At 43.8% G+C, this 23,466-nt stretch overlaps 1 protein-coding gene across 1 annotated transcript in view; it reads right to left on the bottom strand.

Annotated features, from left to right (window-relative positions):
• Adcy2 (adenylate cyclase 2) overlaps positions 1-23,466 on the bottom strand; it is a 335,378-nt gene that overhangs the window by 235,307 nt on the left and 76,605 nt on the right. Inside the window, exon 3 of the mRNA XM_038322841.1 lies at positions 4,719-4,880. Coding sequence (XP_038178769.1) covers positions 4,719-4,880 — 162 coding nt within the window. The remainder of the gene's footprint in view (positions 1-4,718; positions 4,881-23,466) is intronic.

Below are 23,466 nucleotides of genomic sequence, written 5' to 3'. Positions count from 1 at the left end.
ACACCATGATATCTGATATGGGAGCCCAGTTTTAAAAGGAGATGAAGAATCATAGAAGTTATTTTTTGCAACTGTTGATCAAAAATCATGCGTGTGTGCCTGTAGTGATATTTCATTTGTATTTTAATAAATAAAGCTTGCCTGAAGATCAGAGAGTAGAACAGCCCACTGGTCAGCCTTACAGACCAGGCAGTGGTGACACACACCTTTAATCCCAGTAGCCACACTAGTTTGCCATAGAAACCAGGTGGTAATGGTGCACACCTTTAATCCCAGAACTGGAGGGGATTATAAAACAGGAGGAGACAGCTCTCACTCAGTCTCATTCTGAGACTCCTGGAGGCAGGATCACCATTTCGGACTGAGGTAAGAGCCAGTGGCTGGCTGTCTTGCTTTTGTGACCTTCAGGTTGAACCCCAATATCTGTCTCTGGGTTTTTATTAATTGTGCTACATGTGCTGATGAAATACGATCATCAGTTCCCTAACTTCTAAGCAGGCATCATGCTCCCACTTCTGTGTCTTTCCCACCACGATGGACCATATCTTCTTAGGAACAGTAAGCCCAAGAAACCCTCTCCTCCTCTAAGTTAATTTTCTCAGGGTATTTTATTATAACAATGGAAAAATCATCTGACACAAGGTATGTATAACAACCAATACAGCTGCCAAAATATGGGCCTCACATTGTTACGATGACAGCCAACAGCAAAAACAAACAAAAACCAAAAAATACCCAATGCACAGATGTTACCTCTAAACCTTCTTCACTGCACAGAAGCAGAGGACAGAGGCTGTAGCCTGGTTGGCAGAGTGCTGACTATGCATGCAGTCGAGGCTGGTTTCATGTGGTGCATTCCACCAATCCCAGCGCTTAGGGAGCAGAGGCAGGGGGATCAGATATTCAAGGTCTGCAATAGAGAGTTCAAGACCAACCTAGACTACATTAAACCCTGTCTTAATAAATAAAATAAATTGATGAATAAATAAATGTTTAAAGAAGCAGAGATCCTTACTTTTAGGGGTAGCCAGGGCAAAACAAGTTGAACCTGAAACTTCCTATTCTGTAAGAAAGAAAAGTTCCTAAAAGAGGAGGATGTAACCAGAAGGCTAAAGTCAGTTTGGTGGGGGGATCCGGAGATGCTCTTGTGACAGACATGGTTTAACACATACAAAATAAAATAGGAAATACAGCACCAGGTGTATGTGAATAATAAAAGAACTCAAAAGCTGAAAGCCAGTATGCCTACCCTTAAAGTTCCTTTCTACAAAGCAAGTATCACCAACAAAGACGCGGGTAGCAGTCTCTCAGCAGTCAAGGCCAGTGGACTCAGACTGAGTAGAGCTCATCACCCCTTCTACAACGCTAGGGCCTGTGGTCTTGATTCTTAACAAAGATGGAAACCCGAATCCGTTCCCCAGGAGACAGCAAACTCAAGTTAAAAGACATTTCACTTTAAGTGGGCCTGTAATCTTCAAGAGTGTGGCTACCACGGGCACCAAAGAGAGAGCAAGGAAGGCTTCGGATTGAATTGCGGAGGATTAATAGCATATTGCCGTAAGTGAGTGGGGCAATCCTGTAAGAGTAACCGAGTGGCACGGACATTCAGACACGGACAGATGCGTTATGCTTCTATAAGAGATTGGAACTGCGGGAAAAACACTGGGATGAGGGGGCATCGTTTTGGTTAATGGATCAGTCAATTGCCTTTAAGTAGTTCCAGGAGAAAGTAATTCTCTGTATTGAACTGGTGACTTACTGATAAGTCTGTAATTACTTCAAAATAAAAGTTATCACATGCATTGAGGGGCAATACTTCAAATTTCTCCTGTGTTAGAGAGGAGTCTCTATAAATATCAGTCATTAACTAAATTTCCTCCATCATGGGATGAGAATGTTTTGAGACATATGGTGGCTAAATGAATTTCCCAAGAACATTAAACTCTGATATGCAGCATTGGAGAGGAGTGGTTTGCCCTTCCGTCAGTATTTCACTTAACAGACAAGTAAGACATGATCTCAGTAGAGTCCCCTTGCCATAGGTGCACATTAATAAAACACTCTTAGGGACTTAACATAGTGAAGGGAACCCTGATGGCTCTTTGTCTTGGAGAGGGGTGGAGTGGGGGTATGTGTGGAAGGGAGGGGAAGGGGGAGGAGATGGAAATCTTTAATAAAAAAAATGAGAGAAAAAAAATAAAAAAAATAAAACACTCTTAGGATGGACAAAGGCTCGGTATATTTTCTCCTTGGCAATACTCATCATAAGTATTGTGAATCAAAATACCAGTGGTATGTTTTAGGTTTTATTCTCAGCAGTGGTCAAGAGTCATAAAGCTCATTGCTTCATACTTGTTTACATATGAATCACTCTTTTTAATAACACTTACTACACTGCATCTTTTTTAAACCCATCACTGTATTATACCCTTTTGGATCTTGCAATTAAAGAATTATTGACGACATCAGAAATGGATCACAAATTCTTCTTCTCTTTCCAATGTTATCTTTATATGAAACACTAGAGCATTAAGTAATATTAAAATCATTTATATAGTTCCATAATTACCTTACCTCTGGCTGACAGCCATCATATTTTCCTATTAGTTTTGGGAAAAGAGTAAAAAAAAAGTATAATAATCTTTTTCTAATTTCTTTCACTGACACAGATAACAACTCATCAAACACAATTCAATACAATATAGAATGGCCTAGAACACACACACATTTTTTTTTTGTGAACCATTGACTTTTCCTATTTTTATAGTTCTTTTTGATTTTTATGATAGCTATTAAGGCCTTACATCCTGAGGGTAATACTTCATTTCTTCATGAAGGAATTAGGGAGATAGGTCCAATGTGCCGGTATGCATCCAGTACAGACCCCCACTGCACAGCTGCCACAACGATGAAACACCTAAGGGACCCACTGCTGGAGGAAGGGCAGCTTTTCCACAGTTGTGCTGGGAATGTAAGTGGGTGGAGCAGATTCTGTATCTGCACTCACTACTGCACACAGCCACCCACACAGGGGGCGGAGCTCCAGGTGCCAGCAGTCAACATGGTGCTACTGTTGGTGAAGAATGGGGGTATCACCCACAAGGGGCAGATGGCAGAAGGCAATGCAGAACTAGGGAACTAACACTGAGTGGAACCTGCACGTGGAAGTTTCTGGAACCCTCTCAGTCCACAGTGGGATCATCTTTCCCTTGAATGGCATGGGAGTTTCACAGAGTTGGGACTTGGGGGAAGTGGAAAGCTGAGAGTCAAAGAGCACAAATAAGAGGAACAAGGTTACCTGTAACACACACCACGCGTAGGGATGAGTATGCAACCCGGTCGACTTAATAATCATTGCGCAATGCGTTTGCATATCAGCTCGTCGTGCTGTGCAGCTTGAATGTTTGTGGTCTTTATTTACCAACTAATCACTCTGCAGTGATATACTTCACCTTCAGTCATTCCTTTGCGTAAATGCTGGCTGGCCACTGTCTGTGTCTCAGACGGTGCAGACCCAGAACAGCATAGTCAGAGACTATTGCCTCTGCTCTCGGTGCAGACAGAGGGTGCTACAATGCCTTGAATTTCCTAATGACCTCAAATGTTCTTGTGTTGACGGCTGATCCCTAAACAACTGAGCTTAAGTAAATGGATAAAAAGAGAGCTCTAACTTCATGAAGGGATTAACCCTTGATGGGTTCATGGGTGAAAGGCTGTTAGGGAGTGTGACTTCTCAGAGGAAGCCAGTCACTGAGGGCATGAGGGCATGCCTTTGAAGATGTGCTTTGTTCCCAGATCCTTCCTTGCCATCTCTCTACTTCCTGGCTACCAGGAAGTAAGCCATCCGCTTCCATCACATGACATGCATGTGGTTTCTCTCACTGCAGAGGTCAGGTTAGCCATGTCTAAAACCCCCTTCTGTGTAGTCAGCATGCAGCTCAGAGTTAGAAGACTTGATTAGCATTCCATGGCTTTGGTTCAATTTCATCACAAGCAAAAATTAAAACACCCTTTTTACTGGCACAGTGCTCACCATCCCTGAAACCTGTATCTATTAGTATATTTTATGCTGTGAACTTATCGGTTGTGACTACCCCCAAACAGTAAAATAAAAGCATATATTTTTCAGGTTAAAAAAAGACACTGTTAGGAATGACTCCAAATCACTGAATCTCATGTTTATGAATACACATAATAGGAAACCAAATAGCTTTTAAAATGCTTTTAACTAATTAAATAGAATGGCTTCTTGAAATGCCACTTATTAGTAATGCACAAATTTGCTGCTATAGCGTTTTAAAGAACTGCTTTTTAATGCTCATGGATCTTCCAGAAGACTGAGAAACTCAAATGTTTCTTGTACTCTAGAGAGACAGGTTGGGGAGACTTACGCTTCTAATCATACGATATTTTATTCTAAAAGTAAGAGTCCTAAAACTATAACATATAGTAAGATTTTAAAGTATTCCTTTGCCTCCAAAATCATAGCACCACTCAGAAATCAGCAAAATGGTGCTTCCACCCCCAGTTATCCTCTGAACATTAGTTTCATTGCTGCTAATGGCTAAGTGACGATTGACCCGAACAGTGGAGGAGGACAGGGCTGAGCGGCCCTTGCAGACCATGTCAAGGAGCAGACAAGGAGCAGTTGCTGGAAAGCAGACAACAAGGATGCTCTGAGGTCACCTGGCGTCTCCCACGGCTGCTGAGACACTCACCTGCCAGGACAGGTGCTCCTTGGCCCCTGGGGCTGCCGACAGGTAGACACTCAGCACGATGGTGTGAGATGAGGAGGTGAGGACGCTGGCGATGATGGCATCTCGCATGTTGAAGGGAAGCATGGTGTATACCACGAAGATGATAAAGAGGAAGAAGGACACCTATAGAGGGAAGGAAAACAGGAGTGTCAGAAAATCCCCCTTCCCTTACTGTTTAAGCAGGCAGAAAATAACATTCTCACTTGAGGGACAATGTCACAAACTCACCGAGTACAGAGATGAACTCAGTCTAGCCTATTGGGTAAAACACTTGCCATGGAAGCATGAGGACCTGAGATCAAGTCTCAGGAACCATGCAAATCTGGCTGTGGTGGTCACACAGTCCTACACCGAGACGGAAGTGGACACTGGAAGACACCTTGAAGCCTACAGACTAACTAGCCTGGCATGGGGAGTGGAGACAAACAAGAGACTCTGTGTCACCAAGGCCCGAGGTTATTCTCTGTCATTCACATTCGCCATAGCAGGCACACAGGAATGCATATGCATGCATTAAAAGGAGAAAAAGATGACCATTAAGGTAGTCATTAATCTGATTACAGAGGAAGGGCTTTTTAGGTACCCTCTCCACTATTCCTAGTGCATGAACTACCTCTTTGGAGCCCATTTCCAATGGAGGGGTAACTCACTCTGTCTAGATACAAGGGGGAGGGCCTTGGTCCTGCCTCAAGTGATGTGACAGTCTTCATTGAGTTCCCATGGGAAGCCTCACCCTCTCTGAAGAGTGGATGATGGTGGGTGAGGAGAAGATGGGGGCAGCGGGAAGACAGGGGAGACAGGAAACTGGGATAGGTCTGTAAAATATGATCTTTTAAAAATATAATAAAAATATAAAATAAAAAAAGGAAAAAAGAAAAAAGATAAACAGCCATCATGATGGGAGAAAAAGGTTTCTTGTGTGGGACTTCAAATTTTAGTAAGGAAACTCGCAAACATGAGGGAAGTTTAAGGACATTGTGTGAAAGAGCCAAGTCACCACTGGGGTTGAGCACCACTGCTTTAGAGACAGCAAAGGTAGACACACAGGGCATGGATGCAGATGCTTCGGATGCCGTGGGGCTTTAGTTCTTCCTGGCAAAGCGGTTAGATACAGAAAGACCATCTGATCCTGTTTCAATCCTCAATATGTAGAAAGCAGTTATAAAGTGAAGTACACACACACACACACACACACACACACACACACACACACACACACACGCACACCACGGAATTTGCATATCAATCAAAAGATGGGGACACGGATACCCAGCCATGATACCCAGGGTATCACCTGTCAAACCCATGCACCAGAATGTGATTTAGGAATAGCATGGATTAAAGTCTTGACACATGATACAGTGTGGATGAACCTCAAAGACTATGTATTACATGATTCCATTTATATAAACTATGCAGGATAAGGAAATCCATGGTAATCCAGTTGGCTTGGTCTGTGAGCAGGCCTGTGGACAGAAGAAGTGTAGTGATGGTCTAACAAGTCTAGACTTCTTTGTTGGTGAGAGAAAAGGCTTTTGCATTGGGCAGAGACATTCAGTGCCCAATACTGGGAAGGCACTGAATGCCACCACATTCTTCATTTTAAAATGGCTAACTTATATTTTATGAATTTGACCTTTATAAAAAACAATCGATATGAAACCACTTAGAGAAACTTTTAGAATGGAGATCAAAATGCTTACTAGGTAATAAAACAAGAGCATTTTCATTGCAAAAGGCCAGAGATGGAAGAACATCAGAGAGAGACATCAGGGGACATCTACAGCGAGGGAGCCTGAGGAGCCCAAGGTCACCGACCTCAGGGAACAGAGGCGCATGTGACTGCAGTATCCCGTGCCATCTGAGGAGGACACAGAAGCAGAGTCACTGGATGACACTGGTGAAAACCTTCTGAGTTCCCAAGTGTGACGTGAAGACCAGGGTCTGTTCCCTACACACAGGGCAGCCCCGAGGAGGCCAGTTCTTGCCCATTCTGCGGCACACTTGTAACTTAAGGGTCTGTGTGCCACCATGCCACGGTTCCAGGATGGCGTCTTACCTCCTGTCTGTGCTTTACCGTCACAGTTGAGGTGCACACAGAAAATGGGAGGTTTACAGCCTAAAAATCAACACGAATTCCTAAAACACCGTCCTTTCATTTTCTTCAGGGCATCCTAAACAGGACATCCATTCATTCCACAAACACGCAGAAGCTCCTCTGATGGGGCAGAAGCTCCGAGAGAGGGAGGAGAGGTGGCTCGATCATAGTTCTGAGCCGTTACAACCAAGTGGATGAGTCTGTAGTGCATGCCAGCTGTCTTCACGGCTGAGAGAAGGGCCACCCTTCCCACCCAGCCCCATTCTGCTGAGACAATGAAATGGCCCCTAAAACGTCTTCTCTGTTTGCTACAAGCTTTGTCACCGTGGAATGACAGCCAAAGAGAAAGCCACCGTGGGTGGGCAAAGTGACCAGAAGTCCTCAGGAAGCCCGAGTTTAGTGTAGGCCATCTGCTTCAAGCCCCCGCTTCCTCCCCTTCAGGCTATATTTATATGGGCTGTCAGGATAAAAAATGTGGGTGAGCAGATTAACATAGCCATACTTTCCCTAGCAAATATTTTTTTTCCTTTTGCCTCTTCAAAATAAAAGACTATGGAGTTGTTTTCCAGCAAAGCATAGAAGTCAGCAAGACACATGCTCTGGTTTCCCTGTTCTGTACAAAAAAAACCATGAAATCAAGGCAGAAGCTTGATCTCAGGTAATTTATGTATGAAGATACAGAGTGTGGGAGAGACCCAGGACTGCTTTTAGGAGCATTCCATGCAGTGAACAATGCAGACAGAAAGGGACTGGCTCCCTCGTGATAGCTTCTTGATGACAGAACATGCGCCAAGTATGGGGGAACCAAGCGCCGTCTTTCAGGCTCACTAATGACCTTGGCCAGCATCTACGGAGGACCAGCCTACCACAGCTGATTTCCCAAAGCAGGTCAGGGCTCCAGTGATGGTGCTTCAGGAGCCCAGGCAGGGATGCCTGTGCAGCACCCACCAGCACGACTTGGCCCTTGAAAGTCAAGTTCAGGTCTGCAGGAGGAACTGTCTTGACACATTATTAATCTCAAAGGGTCCTCATGGTGTTAGGTCTGTTTTCTCACCCAACTTCAAGGAGCACCATATGTACAACTTAAGTGGCTCTGGCACATCTAAAGAACATGTGGGTAAAATAACTCCCAGAAACTTCTCCTGCAATCTCTAGAGTTTCCATGTTACCATGGGGACCTAAGATTCCTCCAAGCTGTACTCTTCTCTCTTGTGTGTGACAAGAGACTGAAAATAAAAGCAAGGCCATTGTTCTGAGGACTGCTGGAAATACCAGAAACACGGAGTCTGCACCAGTCATGTTCACGCCAGTAAAGCAGTCACAAGCACGCATCCTCACCAAGCCTCTGCAAGATGCACACATCTTCCTATACATCCACTTGAACCTTGAACACAGCCACTTTCTAGACCTCAGAGCTTTTCTCAGACTCACTGACCTGCTCCACTTGTAACCAACTCACTTCGTCTGGTGACAGCCCAGTCTCCAATCACTCAGGCCTGCACCACGGAAGCTTGTCCTTAGTCCTGCTGCCTTCTGGCTGAGGATTTCCCCATATTTCACTCCTGGTGGCTGTCTATTATTCTGTCCTACATCCGTGCCTCCATCTCAGGGCCTTCCCACTTGGCAAGAATGTAGTTTATATAACCCACTGGCCTTCTTCTGCCATCTGAACAAGGAGAACAGAGTGGATCCTCCATTGTTTGTAACCACTCAGCTTCCTACAAACATGTCTGCTCAGCTAGGGGAGGCTCCACGACTACCTTTGAAGCATAAACATAACTAGCATAGCTTCTCTGCACTAGAAGAAAACACACACACACACACACACACACACACACACACACACAGAGCATAATTTGTTATGGTCCCTTTTCTCCCTAACAGTCATGGAATAAGACATATATCAGGAAGTGAAGATCTCAGGTGATTCACATAACCAGTGGTTATGTGAGCAATCGTTACATGCTTGTAGTGCTTAGCCCCTAAGTCAATAAGCATGGCTCAGCTGACCTCAACTGTACCAAGGCCATGTATCCCCATTCTGCTTGTTAATGTTATGTTTACAAAAGTTGATGATTTCTGTATACATTACTGACCAGTTTGCTTTTTAAAACTTAAGTATTCCTTGTGGCACAAGTCTACAGATGTGAACATTTCACTTTTACTAGTTCAAAGCAGTCTATAGCAGTAAGGGCACTGCCATTTATAGGACACGCTCCCTTAGTGCTAATCTTCCCTAGCTAGACAAGTGCCCATGATCTGACTTTAGCATGTGTGCCCTGGTCTACCCTGCTTCAGCTTTCTATTTTCTCTTGTCTGGATAATACTGCAAGGTCTGTGCTTCTGAGTGTAAAGATCCTTTAAGGCTTTTCCTCCTTGGACGATGTCCTCCTCTGGTTTATCCAGGGAACTCTGCATGACAAATCCTTGCCTTCCATACCCCTAGTCCTCTTCACCAACCCTATTTATTATGCTTACTGCTTTATTTATCTAGTAATTCTGTCCTACATAGTGAAGGATAATGACCTTTTTATGAGCAAGGGCTGGATTTACTCAGAGCCAAGGCTGTAGGGCCAAGGGCTGAACCTGACATATGTAGTAGTTGCTACGTAAGTTGCTCTCCTCACAAAAGGTCTACTGCACATGCCAGTGTGACACCAGCTCACCTGCTCCAGGAGCATCTCTGCAATATTCCACCGTCCTCTTCGGTCTAATTGGTCTCACCATTAACTGTAAACATGTTTATTCCTGAATTCAAATTTTTCTATTTAATGGATCAATTACATAAAAAAAAAACCCAACTCTCTATTGGACAGACACTGGCCAGATGCCCATGGCAGGCAGCAGAAGACACTAAAAAGGGAGCAGCCCCTGTGCACAGGGAATGCAACTCCTACTGAAGTTTTGCTGACCTTCCACTCTCTTCTGTGTTTTACAAACCCACTAATCCACATGCTAGGCAAGAACAGTTGTGAGTGGAATGGGGTGCTCAAGAGAAATGCCATCAAAGAAAGGTTTATATTTCTGTTATGGAAATAAAGCTATAGGAAAAAAACCCATTTTGACATTTTATAACCAGAAAACAGAGTTATTGAAATGACACTTTATTCAAATATCCTGAGAAATTAGAAATACCATAGTATGTTAGTTTCTTGATTTGTTTTTTCATTTATTTATTTTATGTATGTAAGTGTTTTGTGTACATGTATATATGTGTACCACATGCATGTCTGGTGCCCTAAGAAGCTAGAAGAGGGTATTGGATCCTAAGGTGGTCTGAATGAGAATGACCAGCACAGGCTCCTAAATTCATACTCTTGGTCCTCAGCTGGTAGAACTATTTGGGAAGGATTAGGAGGTGTGGTCTTGTTGGAAGAGGTGTCTCACTCAGCATAGACTTGCACGTTTCAAAAGCCTATACCATTCTGAGTTAGTGCTCTCTGCCTCCTACTTATGGATTGAGGGATGAGGTCTCAGTTGCTGCTCCAATGCCATACCTGATTGCCTGCTGTGATTCCCCTGCCCTGATGATTATGGATTCACCCTCTGAAACAGTAAACCCTGAACAAATGCTTTCTTCCATAAGTTGCTTTGGTCATGATGTGCTATCATGCTGTCACAACAGTTGAAAAGTAACTAAGACACATTCCTTGGAACTGGAATTAGGGATGGCTGTGAGCTACCATGTAGATGCCAGGCATCAAAGGTCCTCCGCAGAAGCAGTCAGTGCTCTTAACTGCTTAGCTCTCTCTCTCTAGCCTTCAGTTTCCAAATTTTTAGAGACAAATGGTTAGCCCAAACTATAGCAGTTATACCATTCTAGTAAAATATGAGGGTATAGAATTGTATATCATTGCTGCTGGAAATTCTAATTATAAATGAAAAAATAGCAAATTTCCCCCAAAGTAAAGGTAGAAATATTCAAACCAAGTTTTACACATACACACACACACACATGTATATGAAAAAATAGGGATTAAAAGTGTATGGAGATACTCTCTTATATTTCATGGCTATTACCAAAAGACAGAAGGCAGCAAGTACTCTCTAGGATGAAGGAGAAGGGAACATGGTATATGGTCTCTGGGATGCTGGGAATGCAAATTAACAAAGCAATTATGAATATTATGATGACTTCTATTAAAACCAGAGACAGAATAGCTGTATTAGTTGATTTTTATCATGTGTATGATCGAATATTTGACATAAACAGCTTGAGGGGGGAAGGGATTGCATATGTTATGGGCATCAGCGCACTGTGTGGGAGCAGAAGAGTCGCCTCACAGCTGACTCACAGGAGAGTCAGGGGAAAGGGACAGCCAGAGGGCCCAGGCCACCCTCCAATCCCAAAGCATTCCTTTCATGTCTTACTTGTTTCAAGAAAGCCCACTTCCTATTGTTCACCACCTCGCAGTAATGCCACTTCTGAAACTGTCCATAGTTTAATCTACCTAAAAAAAAAAAATCTGTGGCTTCTATTCTGACAGGTTTAAAGGCCTGCCTCCTCAGAGAACAACTCATGCACGGTACTGTATGCCTGACCAAGAACCCAAAGCTGGAGAAGTCGTAAGCCCTAGGGGAGCACCTGTTTCAATAAATGACTGTAATCGCAAACCACCTTTTCAGCATCTATCTTTACACCCCAGATACACCACAGCCCCCACTACAGCAGCTACGGAGCAGCTTCTCACATGGCATGGTTTTTGCACTGCTAGCTCGTTTCTGGTAGGAGTTTAGCTTTTTAGGCTGTACATGTGAGATCAGGTACTACTTCCTCTTTTATGCCTGACTAATTTCCCTTCACACAACATTCCCAGTGCTCGTCTGTCTTGTCCTAAATGATAGGGCTTTCTTCTTTTCTTAAGCTGTTACTCCAATGTATCACATTTTCCTTCTAAGACAGACTCTTCCTCTGTAGCGTAGGGTGTCTGATAACTCACTACATCACATAGGATGACCTCGAGCATTAGACAATTCCTCGGCCTCAGCTTCCTGAGTGCTAGAATTACAGGCATGAATCACCACAGACAGATTTTTTTTTTAAACTGGCATATTCTTTATGTACTCCATCACTGATGGAAGTTCAAGATGATCCGCCTTCATTACCACTCTGAAAAGGGGAGGCTGCTTGCTCTTCACATGTACACAGCCTGGGAAGGTTGAATTCTAGATCATTCTATTTTAATCTTTCAGTAATCCCCATGATGTCTCTTGCCACAGTTACATTAATGTATACAAAACTTCCTTTAGAACAGTAACTCAAAACAAAAACCTAAGACATACTGATGACTGGAATAGTAGTAACTCAAAACAAAAACCTAAGACATACTGATGACCGGAATAGTAGAAGAGGTTCTATTTCCTCCATACTTCCAACCCTACGATGTGAAAAGAGTACCTTAAATGCTATATTATGAATCAACTGCACACATTATCCCCCTTGACAGATACCCCGGGCTTTGAAATGGTAACGATGAGATCATGAATCACAGGGTGGCCTTCATTATCCTCTTTAAAACACTATGCAGTATTAGAGAGACTGATGATAGGACCAAATGTAGAACAATGCGATTCCTCTGTGCCTTTTTAATTTGAAACAGGTAGGAGGCAGATCATGCATTTTTAAAAAGCTTAATACAATAGAAGACTAGGAGAGGCAGCCTGGCTTGGGTCTGGATATCTACCTAAGTATGTGGTCTCCAGTTTCTCTTCCACCATTCAGGGTTTCTACTATGCTACCGTCAGTGATGGGATAACACCCTGGGTTAGAGAAGTGTGGTGCCCCACCTTCACACTTTCCTTTGCTGGATTAAGATTCACTTTAAACCCAATCCGACATTCCAACGTCCATGAAGGTGCTGTAGTCTGGCGTGTGAACATCCCTCAAAAGACCTGTGTATTTAAAAACTTGCTCCAAAGCCTGTGACATCACGGAAGGCTGCTGGGACTTCCAGTGGTTGGGGCTGAGTTGAAGGAGATGATGTTACTGGACCGTGCCATTGAAAGGAATCTGGGGACCCGAGATCCTTCCCTGTCTCTTTGTTTCTCTGCTACTGTAGGTGTGCACCTGTCCCATCTCACAGCCCCCTCCAAAATGTGCTGCTTCACTACCAGCCAAGGAATACCAGTGATGGACGGAAACCTCTGAAACCAGGAACAGAGAGGAGTCCCACTGACACCTTGCATGATACAATGTTCCCGACCTTCCTTTGATTCTAAAAAGGGTTTTAACTGATACAGTTCCCAAATAAATCCATATACTGCAAATAGTTTAGTCCTTAGCTTCCACCAGTGCCACTTTCTTTTAGGAAGAACTGAAGGAAAGACTGGTCCTCAAAATTTACATGATTAAGATGCTAATTTGTCCTGCAATGATTTCCCCAATTCAGTCTTACCGTATATATGTATGCATGTATGTATATTACTTATGTATATAAATATGTATATATCCATATGTATGTATACTATATACATATGTGCACACATACATTACTTAGACTTTTAAAATTTTCCTTTTATATGTTTTTAATTTAAATAGAATCGCATCACTTCCTCCCTTCCCTTTCTTCCTCTAAGCTCCTCCCATACCTCATGCTCAAGCTGGTAACCATTATCTATATGATACATAAATAATCACATATATATGACTGAGTCCTTTTTTGGTGGTGGCATGTATGTATGTATGTATGTATGTATGTTTGTGGTTTCAAGGCTGACCACTCTTCACTGCACAGCCAACTAAGGGGCTCCTGCCTGGGAGAGACGAATTCTCCTTCCCCCAGGATTCTTAGGACCCATGAACTACCTCAGCGAGAGCCAGGGCTCTGAGTCAGTCCCTTTACTTTCTGTAACTCCTTTTCTTCCTTCATTTCTTTTCACTGTTGTTCCCTTAGCTTGTGTGTGAAAGTGTGTGTGCAAGCTTATAAATGAACATGTGTTGGTACATACATGGTACATACATGTACATGTATGTGAATGCATGTGGCAACCAGAGGTCCATGGCCTGGTTATCTTCCTCCACTTTCGTTTTTGAGTTAGGTCTCTAAGGGAGCCTGGGGCATATCAGCGAGGCTAGATGATCTAGCCAGCAAGCCTCAGGGAACCCTCTCCCCTCCCCCACCCGTCTCCCTGGTGGAGGCTGAGATGACGGGTGGACGCTGTCATATCAGGCCTGCTGTTTTATGCTCATGATGGGGTCCTTATGGTTGCACATCAATTCATTCGAGATTGACCTGGCTTCCAACCCAACCCTCCCCCCCCCCATTGTCTCCTTACTCCTGGGTACAAACACGATGAATGTCAGGTCTGTGGAAGCCGCTTTGTGAAGCAGAAATCTGAAACCTTTCCACAGATAATTAACAAATGACTGTCTTTTGTCTGAAATTAGGCCACTGTGCCCATCCTTGCTGTGAAAGTGTTTAAAAATCTGTGCTTCATCTGGAAAGGGCATACCCTTTCCTCATTCCAAGGTCATTTCCTACAACATCTATGCAGACCTTTAAAGACTCTGGCCGAAAGACATTGTATGAACACAAGGCCACTTTCCTTGGATTTTCCTGTTTCCTAATGGAAGAGGAAGCAGATTGTCCTCTGACCACAGTCTGTCACTTTCTCCAGCCCTGGCTTCACCATTGGAGGATAAACCCTACCTATTGCTTTTGGATATGGTCGCGTGACTTTCTGACTGGTGGAATTACAGCAGCCAACTGGGGCTTGAGGGGCTCCGTCTGCATTTCCTCCAGCCCTCTTGGCATTTGAGCCTCCCCTAAGGGGTGGGTGTGGGTGGGACTTGGAGCAAAGCCAGAGTCGAGAAAATACTGTTTATTAGAAAATGCCTACGTCTTACCTTGTACAGTTGCATGATTAAGAGAAATGAATGCTTGTCCTACAGATATTCATTTATTCATTCATTCTATGTGCATGGGTGTCTTGCTTGCATGAATGTCTGTGCATCCCACGTGTGAGCACCCAGCTAGAGGATGACATCTAGGATTAGGGTTATAGATGGTGGTTGGCCATCATGTGGGCATCAAAAACTGAACCCAGGTCCTCTGGAAGAGCAGACAGTGCTCTTAATCATTGAACCATCTCTCTCGCCCCCATTTTAAATGTATTTTTATTTTATCTATTATTTTAATGATCTAATTTTTTTCAGCTAGTAGATAACTTTCTATTTTCTGATCTTGAATTTTTGTAGAAGTGGCTATACGTCCCCCTTCATACCTCCCTGGTCCTCAGTGTGTATGCACCAAGGTAGGTTGCTCCAGAGTTTCCCATGCAGAACCCCACCCTCTAGGATGGCATGTGGTAACCACACAGCACGTATGCTGTGCCGTAAGCTTACCCATCTCTGTTGTGGCTGTATTAGCTTTCCTCCTATTAATTCTCAGCTATGAATTTTCAAATATTATTATGGATCCAATGTTGAAAGACAACAGAGACAGCCCTTGGTAGCCAACAAAAAGGCAGCTATGCAGGTTAACCCCTGAAGGCTCAGAAATCGCTGATGTCGGAAGGCTTTGAGGATCTCTACCCTCATCAGTAAATTGAAGAGCACAGGAGCAAACTGGTTATTCTCAGATAGTCACCTGGGCAACGCTAACTGAAGCCCTCCCGCTTGTGTGCCTTTCTCTTCTCATTCTGGTGTCACCTGTTGTCAGCTGTTTCACCTTACCCCAAGGGAACAACAATAAAGGGACACTGCTATCTCTATGCCTAGGGCACAATCACGCACCATGTGCATATAGGAAGGTTTTTAAATTTTAAATCATGGCCTATGCCTGAAACAGCCAAGGAATTGTTTGCACACTTTGTGTGGATGAACTAGCTTTATACTTTCAGGATATGAAATCTTACTTCATTTTTATTTGTTGTTGGACATTCCTCCACTTGTTTAGACAAATGCTGCATCAAGTTCCTGGCACCAGGCTGGCTGAATCCGCGGCTAATTGGTAGTGCCACGAAGCAGTGTGATCTGCTCAATGGATGCTTAGAAAAATGTCACTGTTTGAAGTGATTTGACAAAGAGATGATCTCCATCTCATAATACCCGGGCTTCGTGGAAGGAACAGCGTCCTGGGAAATTGCTTTGAAATATATCATCTAAGAAGTAAAGAGGAAAAAGTAACTCACTTGTAAAAATAAATAAAAAAAAAAAAACTATGTTATGCAAAAGGCTCTTATTTATATTCACTGCTTGGGTTCTTATGAATATTCATGTCTATATTCTTTTGAAACACTATATTTACTTAATCTGAAAGGCCAGAGCTTCAGATGAGAAAAAATCATGCTGGGAAAATGAGTGAATTATTCATCTAAAAACAAATATTGTTTTGGGATTCCAGCTTAAACTATGTATCCAGCATCTCATAAATCAACGCAGGCCTTAGCATTCCACCATGGGATCTCTCCAGAGAGGCCCACCAAGCTCTACATGCCTTAGTTTGCTTCTGCCTTTATGCCAAACAAGGAAAATCTCAGCAGACAGAATGCATATCCCTGAGCTGTAAGACAGATTATTTTAGCATTGACTGGGTGAAGCTTTCTTGAATGATACAGTTGCTTCCTACACAGCACTAGCTCTGACCAATCAGTGTTAGTGGAGGCGCACAGACTCTTGTTCTCTCTCCCTAGGGAAACTGGCAGCCTTCAGAGCACTTACAGCACACCAAGGGATCTGGCTATCACCCCACGTACTACCAACAACCCTCATGTTTAGATCAAAGCCCTCAATTCACATAGGATGGCAGTTTTCCTACTTTGTATTTCATGCATTCAGTTTGAGGTTGAAGTCATTGTACCATGACTTCATGTACCGTGTATTTAAAGAAATAAAGTTTAATGATAATTAGCATGAAAACACATAACAAATGACATGCTTCCAGAGTTCACACTGATTTATACTCACTTTCAGAAGCAGGAAACACCACATTTATTTCTGAATAAATAATGCATATTATTAGCAAAATATTAACAAGTCTATATTAATTCTTGTTTGCATAAGCAATTTATTCCAGAGAATTATGGGCTAAACAAAAAAAGAATGATTTTACACTCAAATTTTTGTTAATTTCATTTCTTTGAAAATATGAGCCGGGCGGTGGTGGCGCACGCCTTTAATCCCAGCACTCGGGAGGCAGAGGCAGGCGGATCTCTGAGTTCGAGGCCAGCCTGGTCTACAAGAGCTAGTTCCAGGACAGGCTCTAAAAAAAAAAGCTGCAGAGAAACCCTGTCTCGAAAAACCAAAAAAAAAGAAAAGAAAAGAAAATATGATTATGAAAAAGGGTTCAATAAAGAAATATTTCAACTTTAGATCATATAAACTTTGATATTTGGCCTCCTGTTTATTTATTTTTATGGTTCATAAGTTACTTCAACTTTGCTAATTGATAAACAAATCTGTTCACTTACGAAGTGGCTATGACACACCACACACATGCACACACATGCACACGTGCACACACCCGGGACTCCACTGGGTCCCGGGAGTTAGGAAAAACATCCGGGGAGAACTGGGCGAGCTGAGATGATAACACTAACAGAGATGAAATAGATCTCCCCCTTCCGTCATGAGCACACCGTAAACTGCTGCTGGATTTGCTGGAGTGGCCGGGAAGGCCCTCTCAGTGCTGAAGGTCAGGCACAGAACAATGCAATCCTACGGCTCTTTCAAAACTCCTCTTCCCCTAGGCACTGCCATCTCCATCCTTGAATTTTTTTAAAAAGGAATCAGTTTAAATAACATTCTGTCTTTAAGATTAGTCTTGTTTTCTTGGTTCACTGAGCAGGTATCCAGACAGCCTCCTTCTGGAGTGAGCGCTGCCCTCAACTGACTGGCAGATTCCTCTGCTGTGAAAATATTTCCTGCTCCACCATGGACTCTCGGCATGCTTTCCTCAAATGTTAGCAAGCATCAATGTGTAAACAGCTAACCCCGTGAGAGTCCAGAGGTTCTGTTATCGGCTGCACAAAGAGACTGAACCCAGGCATGACACACCTTTGGGGGATCAGCACCCTGAGTCCCACTTCTTGCCTGTGAACTCAGTCTGACCCTTAGCATAACAGGTCATGGAACTGACATGTTTAGGCTCAGCCTGTCTTATCTAAAAGTCCATAGATATTAATAATTATCAGAATGAATGAGCAGAAGCAAAGCGAAATTGCATTCTCGTTACCGGTGACTCATGATGGCAAGGCACATGCTGCTATGAATTTTACTCATTAACTCGTTGAGGTTTTCAGGGTCTTTAAAATCTAGAGAGCAGAGCCTAAAGGCAAGGGAAGTACCCATAACGCTGTCACAAATACAGAGGGAAAGAAAAACCTAAGTGCTGTGTGCAAAGACGTGGCTCGGTAGCATCAAGAGTCTTCATTAAATTAGTCACCAACTCTGCACATCCAGCAATGGTAGAGGAGCAAAGGGAAATGAGCCTCAATCCTAAGGGACTGGTGACCCGGAATGGACCACAGAGCCAGGAAGCTGCAGCAACCACCAAGCTCTACCTGCTGCTGGCTTTACCTAGGTAGCTCTCAAGGACTCAAGAATGCAATACTATCCCACAAGGAAAATATCCCGGGGAAATGGGGCCATGTGGACAGAGTCTGTTTTTCATGCCAACTGACTTTGTTTCTGGATCCCAAGTACTTTTAACTGTGTCAACCATCACGATGGTAAAAGTCAGCCAGAGCCAGGGCCATTTTCACTTATCCAAAACTTCTAATAGTCTTCTAGGTAAATCTATGGGTGAACCATGCCATAGCAGGTGATCTCAACAGTGAAGCCTCAAAGCACATCACTTCACAGACGAGTCCCTACTGAGTAAGTACACAGCCAGTTTCTGCCCTTGTTTGCTTTCCGTTGCTATGAGGACCAGGACCAAAAGCAACTTGGGGGGTATTTCTTTCACCTCATAGATCATATTTCATCATTAAAGAAAGTTTGGGCAGGAAGTCAAGGTAGGAACTGGAGGCGGGAACTGAGCACAGGTGGAGGAACTGCTCATCACCTGCTCTACCAGCTTTCTTAGATCGCCGAGGACCACTCCCCAGAAGCATCACCACCCTTGGTGGGCTGGGCCTTCCCTGCTCAGTCATAATCAGGTGTGTGCCAAACACACTTGCCTAGTGGCCAATCTGATGGATGCCCTCCCCCCCTTTTCAACTGAGGTTCATCTTTCCAGATGACTCTGGTTTGTGTTAAGCTCACAAAAAACTAACCAGGACAATCTCCAACCTCAGTTTCTTCCTGTCCTCTAGATGACCCCTTTATATTTGACCCCCTTGTCCAGGGTCATGCTGTCAGACAGGAGGCCAAAGAGAGAGAGCTGTGTGAGTCTGAGGGCAGAGGCAGTACGAGGCCTGACCATCTACCCTGGGTCTCTATGGGAAGGGGAAGTGACTTCAAGGTGAGAAGGGAAGGGGGGGACAATGAGTCCTTCCTCCATCCCTTCAAGGATTTGGTTCTCACTGGCTGACAAGCACTCCCATAGAAGGAGCTGGTACCCAGCCTCGCGAATGGGCTTCCATGGACGTTGGGCTCTCAGATTAGAGACTGTTACTGAGTAAACAGTACTGTGAGGTCCAGCAGAGAGAGGCCTCTGCTGAATTTCTTCCTATGCCTGTGGTCCTTTACTCCTTTCCTTTGCTCTCCTATTAACAGCTAACCAAAAGAATGTCTCCAGTCGCATCTACGCATCGGGACTAGAGAACGGCTTCTGATTTTCCCCCTCGGCCCTGTCAGTACTCCAAGACAGAAGGCTACGGTGACTTCTACTGTGTCTATAGACATCCACTGTGGTAGATGATCAGCCACAGCAGAGGAAGCCCTAGCCCAGGGGCGCTCTAGCCTTCCTGGGCTCACCAGCCACAATGGAGGAAGCCCTAGCCCAGGGGCGCTCTAGCCTTCCTGGGCTCACCAGCCACAATGGAGGAAGCCCTAGCCCAGGGATGTTCTAACCTTCCCAGGCTCACCAGCCACAGTGGAGGATGCCCTAGCCCAGGGATGGCCTAGCTGAGGGATCTATAATGCAGACTGTTGGCAATGTTTAGCATGAACCTTGAACGTTTAGGTGCCATGAGGATGATGTCAACCTTCCTATGGTGGTGGTGCTGAGGAATGGGTGGTGGTTAGATTTAATCCTGAAAGCAAGAGAAGCCAACTTAACACAGCACTGTTTTTCAGTCTTTCGGCCTCTTAGGGTCTTTATTTCTAGCCAAACCAGGCTGAAGGTAAATGTGAGATTAAGATTTTTTTTCTCTCAAAGAGAGGGAGGAGCAGTATGAGCAAAGGGGTCATGACCATGATGGAGACGCCCACAGAAGCACCCGACCTGAGCTAGTGTCAGTTCAGTGACCCTGAACTGACAGAGGGGGAGCCTGTGTAGATCCAGACTAGGCCCTCTGAATGTGGGTGACAGTTGTGTGGCTGGGGTAGACTGAGGGTCCACTGTCAGTGGGACCAAGATTTATCCCTACTGCTTGAACTGGACTTTTGGAGCCCATTCCCTATGGAAGGATACCTTGCTCAGGCTAGATTTGGGGGGGGGGGTCTTGATCCTGCCTCAAAGTGCTATGCCCGACTTTGTTGACTTCCCATGGTAAACCTTACCCTCTCTGAGGAGTAGATGGGGGTGGGGTGGGTGGAAGGTGGGAGTGGGAGGAGGGGAAGGAGAGGAAACTGGGATTGGCATGGAAAATGAGAAAATATTGTTTTAAAAAATAAACATATATATATATATATATATATATATATATATATATATATATATTTCTTCTCTCTGCAAGTTCATGCTCACTTTCCTGTGCCATTTTCTTTCTATAGAGGAGTTGAAATCATTTAATTTTTTTTGGTAAGGGGGAATCAAACCTCATCTTCTTTTGGTAAAGAGGATGTAAGTATCTAAGTATCTCTTATGTAACTTTATTCTCTAGTTCTCTCACTAGCTACTAAGACTTTGAAGGAAAAAAGCCCTTTTATTAAATCTTTGATTCTACATCAAAATAATTCTCTTCCAAAACCCCATAAAACTATTTTTAAGAATGTAAGTTTAAGTTGTTGGTTAAAAATATCAACAATTTTAATTGCAAAGTGCCAACATCCTAATGAAGCAATTTCTTCTGTTGATCAGCAACATCCATCTTCTATGTTAGGGTTGGAAATTCCCCCACGCGTGCAAGGCTGCGTCACAATGATGGAGATTGACAGATACAGATGGGACCAGCGAGTCTGCTGCTGGCTTGTGTCCCCCTCTTCCTTCTTGTGGAAGTACATGATAACAGGAACACTAAAATATCCTGTCAGAAAACTCACCAGGAAGGGAAGGGAACGTAGATGGCCAGCTTTGGGGGAGCGAATGAAATGTAACCATTCCTTGTTAACAAAAAGATGTAGGAAGCCATCTGAAGGCATGTGCACCGGGTAAAATCTCCCTAGTCCTGCAGCATCATTCAGACCTATAGATGTCTTGATGAACTCAGAGTCTGTGCCCACTTCAGAAACATTCACCCGTTAAGTATGTGTTGATAATTTCCAAACTAGGCTTTTAACTGTGAATTGGAATTAAGAGTTCCCCAGGGACCCTCATTTTATCAAAGGATATTTAAAAACCAGGAGCTGAGTGCTAAGTGTGACCATTATTTCCAAGTATCGTGGCACTTCAGATGAATACATTTTCATTTTAATTCCAATGAACACACCATCTCTATCAGTAGGTATCATTTAATATACATCTCTAAGGCTGACATCATTGACGACTTAAATTTCTATTATCTTTAGTTTTCCTTACTCTTTGGTTTATTTAGTTTCGGAGCCTCACCCCCACCCTTACCAGTGCATATCATCTTATATCACCTTATCCCCTCTAATCATAAAAAGGAGGTGCTGTAGTTAGGGTTACTAGTGCTGTGATAACAAACCATGGCCAAAAGCAACTCGTAGAGGAAAAGGGTTTACTTCATTCACAGTCCCACAGAGTTCTCCACGTTTTCTGACAGGATAACGCACTCTCCTTGCTAACGTCTGTGTTGAACTAAGGAGGCTCTGCCTCATTTCCTCCAGAAACTTTACAGCAAGTGTTTTCAATCATGTATTTTTAAAGTCATCTTTCTATTTACAGGATAAAAAGCAAAGATAACGCAGGCGCACACACCCTTCACCCCCATTCTGTTAGCGCCTTCCACTAGCAGCTGCACCTGCCGCGCATGATGAGCCCGAGTTGATATGTCACCACTAATTAACGCTCAGGCTTCACTGCGAGTTCCTTCTCACCTGGCATCCCTTTCTGTCACAGAATGCTGCTCAGTCCTCAAACATCCCTAGGGCCTCCGGCTTACTTGTCTTTGATCTTGACGAGACGAGGAACATCAATAACGGACTTTCTAGAATGTCCTTTCACTGAAGTTTGTCGTGTGCAGGCCTCATAACTTTGTCCCTTGGGGAAGAGAAGCCCCGAGGAAGAGAGATGCTGTCAGCTCCTATCACGGCAAGAGCTGTCACTGCGACCTACACTGCTGCTAGCGACCTTGGTTGATGGGATGGTGACATCAGCCAGGATTCTCCTCCAGCTCCCTCGTTGCTCACTTCCACTCAGCAGGAGGACGTCCGTGCAGGACATGGAGGAACAGAACAGAGATCTCCTTCCATAGGATCAGAGTCTATAGAAGCCATCAAGAATTCTACCACAGGCAAGAGCCGACCATTGTCCCCCATCTCACCTATGAAGACACGTATATAACCATGCAGATTTATGAACTGGCCCTTTACGCTGCAGACTGTCATCCAACCCTACCTTGTTTGGTGTTCAAACTCTCCAAGAATTGATTTTCCTCCTACGGGAAGTAACTGTTCAGAAATAAAGAAATCAAATAGCATCTCACAGTGATAGTCATGTCAAAGGGGACACAGCCCTAAAATACAGTCAACAGTCTTTTGATCTTTTAAATACCCTGTCTTCATCTCTTGTAAAAGTCAAGGCTGGGTTTTCTTTTTTGATCCAGTAGAAAGAGTTATTATTTTTTTTATAAACAGGTGACGTTCATTCATATCTGCTTTATATATTTATATGTGTGAATATGTGTTTGTGTGTGTGCATGCATGTGCAGGTGTGAGCTGAAGCCAGAGCCTGATAAGCGAGTCTTCCTCAGTCACTCCCCACCTTATATTTTGAGACAGCATCTCGCGCTGATCCTGAGGCTCGCTGACCTGGCTAGACTAAGGCCAGCAAGCCTCCTGGCACCCCGCCTCTGTCTCCACCCTGCCTACTCATAACTTCTGGGGATAAAACTCCAGTCTGTGTACTGGCACAGAGAGCATTTAACCCACTGCAGGAACTACCGATGAGACAAAGAGATTACAGTTATCAAACACCGCAAAACCGTTCCACCAAGCGTGCCAGATTTATGTTTAGCTCTCTGTTTTCTCTGTGGAATGTTGCCTTCTTCACATTTAGAAAGAGTTATGCTTCTGTAATGTTGGTTTAGTGGCAACACTGACTATACTGACATCACATATACATATGTGTTTAGTGTTCTTGTTCCTTCTGTAATAGGCATGTGCTAACTGCTTCCCATCTTTGATTTAGATCTTCTGGCTCCTGATAATTACCGATGCAGCCA

The sequence above is a fragment of the Arvicola amphibius genome, chromosome 3 (genome assembly GCF_903992535.2).
Source record: "Arvicola amphibius chromosome 3, mArvAmp1.2, whole genome shotgun sequence".
In the NCBI taxonomy this organism is placed as follows: Eukaryota; Metazoa; Chordata; class Mammalia; order Rodentia; family Cricetidae; genus Arvicola; species Arvicola amphibius.
This window is presented reverse-complemented; position numbering and strand designations above follow the sequence as displayed.